Genomic DNA, 7,410 nt, shown 5'->3' with positions numbered 1-7,410 from the left:
ATGACATGATAAGTATAGTGAGATTTAATTGGGCATTACGACAAAGTACATAGACCGCCATCCAACCGCATCTACGCCTAAAAAGTCCACCTTCAGGTTATCATCCGAACCCCCTCCAGTATTAAGTTGCAAAGCAACAGACAATTGCATTAAGTATGATGCGTAATGTAATCAACAACTACATCCTCGGACATAGCGCCAATGTTTTATCCGTAGTGGCAACAGCACAACACAACCTTAGAACTTTCTCGTCATCGTCCCGAGTGTCAATGCGAGCATGAACCCACTATCGAGCATAAGTACTCCCTCTTGGAGTTAAAAGTAAAAACTTGGCCAGAGCCTCTACTAGAAACGGAGAGCATGCAAGATCATAAACAACACATGTGTAATAACTTGATAATTAACATGACATGGTATTCTCTATCCATCGGATCCCGACAAACACAACATAGAGTATTACGGATAGATGATCTTGATCATGTTAGGCAGCTCACAAGATCCAACAATGAAGCACAATGAGGAGAAGACAACCATCTAGCTACTGCTATGGACCCATAGTCCAGGGGTGAACTACTCACTCATCACTCCGGAGGCGACCATGGCGGTGTAGAGTCCTCCGGGAGATGAATCCCCTCTCCGGCAGGGTGCCGGAGGAGATCTCCAGAATCCCCCGAGATGGGATCGGCGGCGGCGGCGTCTCGGTAAGGTTTTCCGTATCGTGGTTTTTCGCATCGGGGTTTCGCGACGGAGGCTTTAAGTAGGCGGAAGGGCAGAGTCGGGGGCCGGACGAGGGGCCCACACCACGGGCGGCGCGGGACCCCCTTGGCCGCGCCGCCATGTGGTTTGGCCACCTCGTGGCCCCACTTCGTATGTTCTTCGATCTTCCGGAAGCTCCGTGGAAAAATAGGCCCCCGGGTCTTCGTTTCGTCCAATTCCGAGAATATTTCGTTACTAGGATTTCTGAAACCAAAAACAGCGAGAAAACGAGAACCGGCACTTCGGCATCTTGTTAATAGGTTAGTTCCAGAAAATGCACGAATATGACATAAAGTGTGCATAAAACATGTAGGTATCATCAATAATATGGCATAGAACATAAGAAATTATCGATACGTCGGAGACGTATCAATCACTAAATGACAAGAACCATCTGATTAATGCATTTATTCTCCAATAGTACAAGTTGTGGCCTCCGTAAAAACGGATATGTTGAAGCCACCCTCAATTTAAGCTTCATCTTCCCCATGATCTCAGCGACTGTGCAATCGCGTCCTCTTCCCCCACTATCTCAACGAAATAATAGTGCAAGGAACCGATGGAGGCATACGAGAGATTCGCGGAGATTTCTTCTTCTCCTTTTAAACACCGTCTTCCGCCTCAACCGTTGGAGTTGTTCACAACTTCGCATCATACACCGGTACAGTTGGCTATACGGGTGCCGCTGGTGAGCCACTCCAGATGGAGAAGCTCATAGTTTCTTCATCTCTCCTTTATTAACATGGTCTCAGGTTGCCTCGCCATGCTTTCATGGAGTGGCCGGATTTATCCTGTTTTCGTTCACACATTCTGCAGTTTCTCCATCTCTTCATTATTCATGGGGTTGCAGGTTACCTCACCATGCTTCCTTGGGTCGCCGGATTAACCCAGTTTTCTTTGCGGTCCATTCATGATTGCAAGATATGAAGCGGAACAGATTTTTCTGCTCCACTGGCTACGAACTTGATTTTGGTTTTATTATCCACTTAAGTTGGCCCTATAGAGCAGAGCACCTCTTAATTTGTTTAATGTATTGGTTTCTGCAAGAATATGTGGCCATATTGGTCTGTACTGCAACAAGAGGAATCTGTTTAAGCTATGCTCGGGTTCTACATTAGGAATACGCCTGCTCATATTCAGGTTAATACATACCATTATTTGCCAAGGAGTTCATACAGCTACACATCAATTCTCCAATCTCCATCTTGGACAAGCTACAACGACTGATCAGTTTTTACCTTAGGCTGTCTCTTCTCTTAGATAATTTCTTTACTAAAACATATTTGTTTATTATGGTTTGCTTTCAGCACGTATGCGATATATGAGACTTATCTACGAAAGCAACCAGAAGGCGGTGCCATGGATTATAGGCACTGTAAATTTTTTAACACGTCACTATGCATACAAAAAAAACATTTGGTAGAAGCCTCGGCGCTCATGTTGATTTTAGCATTTTGGTGAATTGTATCAGGTTGATGGAAATCAAATATATTGTTCTAAGTCGTCATTTTATGCATTGATTTATATCTAAGTTTTATCTCTCTAAAACCCGGCAAACCATGATTATGACCACACTATATCCAAATTGTAGACCGTTGTCATTTCATAATCTTTTTATGTTATGCTACACTATATTAATATGATATTCTAACATTTACTTTGTGCAATATATTATTTTTAAAAAGTCCCGCAGCAAAGCGCGGGGTATCATCTAGTATTACAAAAAGAGCAAGGCAACTGGGTGCGCAGCCCCAAAAAAATATAAAATAAAACAAATAAACAAATAATGCTCCGCAGATTATGTACTGAAGAGATCCTAAATAATGGTGTGCATTGGAGAACTACATGGAAGACGCTCTTGAGGTCACCATATGAAAGGATGATAGATTGTTTGATGTAATTTGTTGACATAGATATGCATAACTCTCAAAATATATATTTTTCAACACTTGTATTGCATTCAAAATTAAAAGCTCTAGCACATGAGTAATCTTGCTTCCCTCTGTGCAGGGCCGTTCTTTTACTTTTATGTTGAATCTTCACCTTCTTACTTTATGCAACACTAAGAGAGTATAGTTGTCATTCTGAGTATAATGTGCATAGTCCCACAATTTATTATTGATTAATTCATGATTATGATTATTGTTTGTTCTCAAATTATTTGTATCTAGTCACCCTCTAAACTTTAAAGGTGTGCTGGCATTTATGTTTTGCTACTTCATAAAGGACAAGTTGAATACCACTTTGCTATGTTTTCGCTATGTCCAAAAACAAATAGTTGCTTTCAGTGCATTAATATTCATGATCTTTTGTTTGAGGTACTTCTCTTGTTATAACATATAGTTGCTAAGCTCTATGGTTAGAATTATATCTATCATGCCTATGTTTAGAGTACTTTGATCCCAGCTCACAATGCTTTTACAATAACTTGATCAAGATTGTGTTGGCTTCATGTCACCTCAAAAATTAATTTTTTATCACTTACATACTCGAGGACGAGCAGGAGTTAAGCTTGGGGATGCTTGATACGTCGCAAACGTATCTATAATTTTTTATGCTCCATGCTTGTTTTACACCAATTTATATATGTTTTGATTACACTTCGTTGCACTTTCATACATTTTCCAGCACTAACCTATTGACAAGTTGGCACAGTGCAAATTCCGGTTTTTTTTTGTTTTTGTATTTTAAAAAAGTTGAACAGGAAATATTCTCGAAATTGGACGAAACAAAAGCTGGGGATCTTATTTTTCCATCACGAAGACGGAGTCCAGCGGGGAGTCGAAGAAACGTCACAGGGCGGCCAGACCAACCCTATGCGCGGCCTGGCCTCTGGCCACGCCAAGGGGTGGTGTGGGGCCCCTAGCCTCCACCGACCTCGCCCTTCCGCCTATAAATTCCCTTCGACGCAAAACCCTAAAAAACAAGCCTCCATCCACGAAAAGTTTCGTCGCCGCCGCCATCATCCAGACAAGTTTCGGGGGACGGGGATTGACCCCCGGATCCATCTCCATCGACTCCACCGCATCCACTTTGACTCCATGATGGTTCGTGAGTAGTTCCCCCCCTTGATTACAGGTTCTCGGTTGTAGCTACTTGGTACTCTCTCATCCCAGGGGATAAGTTGTGAAGAGTTTAACCATAAGTAATCTCTTAACCATCCCATCAAATAAGTGGAAGATTCATTAAATTGTGAAACGTTGCCCTGCCATAATGTGATATGTTTCCAATGCCAATAAAAAGTAACCCATCCAATGGTATTTAACATCCAGAAAACTGCCAAATAAAACGCGTCCCAAGCAGAAATATCACAAGTACTTGTTTCTCTAGGCAGCTCCATCGAGGATGGATTATGCACAAGCCTAAGCTCAAAAGAACTGAGCCAGCCGTAATATGTGCAACTGGATTTTAATAATCTTGATCAGATTCTTCTTCCTTGCTGTAAAGAACTGAGCCAGCCGTAATATGTGCAGAATTGGGAGCCGAGGAACTGACCAACTAGTTGAGTCCTTGTATTTTTTTATGGGAGAATCGCATACAGAAGATCTATTTCTTATCTCGTACCTACCAAATGTGATTGTCAGTTTGCTACCAAGCTACTGTACATTACTGAGGCGGGGTGCAAGACACAATTTAACATACCATCGACCATATTCAATCAACCTCGATCATCCAGCCTGTCCAGCAGGTGTGTGTGAAACTGAACAACCAAACCAAAACAACCCAGGCTTCATGCACTCAGCTCATCAATTAGATATGATGTGATAACATACCATGTCACGAAAGATCATACATACAGTCCATGAGTGATACCAAGGTTCGCATTCCTAGAATAGTGATTACAAAGTGATGGATAACAAGTTGATATAGTGATGCATATCAAAAGCATAGCATGTTCTTCTTCTTCTCGGTCTAGGCTGCCTTTTTCTTTTCAGGACGTTCCATGCCAAAAAGCCAATAGAAGTCAATTTCAGAGGCCACTGCGATAAACAGACCTCCCTTGATCACATTGTTACCGAGCGTTCCCAGAGCACTCGGAATCTGGCGCCTGCAGGTATTAGGTCAAATGAGATTATATCAAGGAAAAAAATAGCGCGCTATAACAAAATAGCGTCGGCCGAAAAATATGCTATTAGCGTGCTATAGGGTGCTAATAGCGCGCTATAGCACGCTATAGCGTCGAAATGATGTAGCGTGGGCTGTCTAAAAACGCTATAGCGTGCTATTAGCACCGAAATAGCGCGCTATTTTTTTCCATGGATTATATCAACGCCTGGCAAACAGTCAAGGAATAGGGAAATGATTTATATATGCAAATGTTTGGAATTGTACCAGTCAAAGCCATCTCGTTTTGGAGTGGCTTGGTCATCCTTGAGACTCTTCTTACCCTAAGATGATTGGTGATAAGGAGAAAATAGTGTCAACAGAGGCATGATACAGAATAGCAGCTACAAAAACAGAATCATACATGCACAGATGCAGCCAATGACCTATATATGATTGTGATGCTAATTAAGGGCCATGTTCCAACTGGAAGTAGCTTCCCTCATTTTACACAGGAAAAAATTCAGAATTGTTTGGATGTGCTAGTATCTAGCATGCTTAGGAAAACTAGGAATCGCAGCAACGAATTAAGCATCTTATGTGTTCGTACTTGCTAATTGAAGGGATGATGGTGAGTAAAAGTTATCATCCTAAGATGATCAACCAGGAAAATGAAGCTGCCTCCTTAATAATGCCACTTTGAAAGTAAATTATTGGCAGGTAATACAAACTGCAGCAAGCAGACGAGGAGATGGATCAAGATATCAAAACAGCAGAGACAAATTGAACATCTTGTGTGTTTACATTTGCTGAATGGATGATGAGTAAAAGTGGCAACTTTAAGATGATCAACCAGAAAATAAGGTGCTACTTTGTGCAAGTAATATTGCTCTTGTTTCTAATGGTAGAAAGACCAAATTAAGAGGCCACACATTCTAGCGGTGAAGGATTCAGTCTTGGCTTGCTGGATCCATGACAAGTATTTGTGCAGCAAAACAACTAATGCGAGGTAAAATATGTCTATTTTGGTTAAGATGCCCCCTCGGGGTGCTTAGGAAATACGAACTGCAGAATGCAGAAGAGGATATTGTTCAAGACACGGGGAGCAGCAATTAAACATCGTGTATGTTGCAATTTGCTAAAGGGATGATGAGTAAATGTCAAAACTTCCAAGACGATGAACCAGGAAATAAGGCCGCTCGCTCGGTCTAAAAAATGCTACTTTGTGCAGGCAATATTGCTCTTGTTACTAATACAGCAGAGAGACCAAATAAAGAACCCCACGCATGTTAGCTGCGAATAATTGGATGATGGGTCGCTATATCCTGGATCGCGTGAGGTATTTGCACAGAAAAACAACTAGCCTGGGTATTAGATGTCAGACTTTGGTGAAGATACCTCCTCGGTGTGCACGAGCCTTGGCCCGAGCCGGCGTCGCCCTTCCGCAACCGTCGCCTCCGCTCGCTGGACCACAGAGCCACCGAGCCTCCTCGCCGCCCCGAGTCGAAGAAGCGCCGCCATCGTCGCTGCCTGCAAATAATAATTAGGGATTAGGACAAGTCCGGTACAAATCGCCACCGCCGGCCGCCCCTCCTCGGCTCCTTCCTACCTACGCTTCTTGGCTGCGATGAGTTGGGAAAGAGAGAAATTTTGGTAGATTTCTAGGAGTTCTTCCTCGTTAGGCTTCTTAGGGTTCCTCGCTCGCCGGACTCCAAACACAAGAAGAAAATGTGTGGGTTTTGTTTCTTCTTGCGCTCTCGGTGCGGTGCTTTATTTAGGCCATCACCAGGTGCGGTGGATCGGGCCGGTGGCTAGCTACCAGCCACCGCACACCCCGCACGGGTGTGGGCCTAGCCCAGGTATAAAGCAAAATTGTTTTCTTTTCTTTTCTGTTTATTTATATTTATTAAAATTTGAAAAATCAAGGTTCAAATATAAAAATATTTATCTATTTTTAAACCTGGCGAACAGGCCGACCTAAACCTGGCACGACAAGTGGAGGCCCATCTATAAACGGGCCATGACATGCTGGTTGGCTTCATCTCGAGGCCCGTGTGGCCCTAATAGCCATTCTGGGCCGTGTAGCCTTTTTCCCAATACGTTCAAAAAAATTTGGAACATATAGATACTGGTTTTGTGTTATCGTCACCATGTTGGATTTCCCTCCAAAAAAAGCACTCGTGCGATTGCATCAGGTTGTTATTCAATAGATATTTTGCCATAATGTGTGACACAGGTGAACACCTAGTCGATGGTAACCCTGAGCGACCGCATCGTTGCTCTCGAGCAAAGCTTTCACACTCTTTTTCCCTCTCCATAGCAGGTCATGCCGCTAGCCCTCTCTCTCTCTCTCTCTCACCTGGATCAACCCAGTGTAGCGCTTCTTATGGCCATACCCTTCCCCACGCAACGCGAAGAATACAGTCGTCGCATACCCATCTATTGATCAAATTAACTAACGCGTTACAAAGGAAGAAAAAAAACTTTGGATGAAACACTGGTGCAACCCATATTTTGTGCAAAAGTAGACCATCCATCGAAAGCATCAAATTTAACTATCTCTATATCAACTTGGATAGCTCTCTAGAAAACTTTACATCTTCATTTTGC

The 7,410-nt window shown here is 42.8% G+C and overlaps 1 protein-coding gene across 1 annotated transcript; it reads right to left on the bottom strand.

The window, feature by feature from the left end:
* Positions 1-4,485: 4,485 nt before the first annotated feature.
* LOC124649178 lies at positions 4,486-6,524 on the bottom strand. The gene is made up of 4 exons (XM_047188843.1): positions 6,410-6,524; positions 6,199-6,330; positions 5,089-5,144; positions 4,486-4,804 (listed from the first exon to the last, which is right to left on the bottom strand). The coding sequence occupies exons 2-4, from the start codon at positions 6,319-6,321 to the stop codon at positions 4,669-4,671; spliced, it is 315 nt and encodes a 104-aa protein (XP_047044799.1). The 5' UTR covers positions 6,322-6,330; positions 6,410-6,524; the 3' UTR covers positions 4,486-4,668.
* Positions 6,525-7,410: the final 886 nt, after the last annotated feature.

The sequence above is a fragment of the Lolium rigidum genome, chromosome 4, assembly GCF_022539505.1.
Source record: "Lolium rigidum isolate FL_2022 chromosome 4, APGP_CSIRO_Lrig_0.1, whole genome shotgun sequence".
Lineage (NCBI taxonomy): Eukaryota > Viridiplantae > Streptophyta > Magnoliopsida > Poales > Poaceae > Lolium > Lolium rigidum.
Note: the sequence above shows the minus strand (reverse complement) of the source record. Positions and strands in the feature narration are given on the sequence as shown.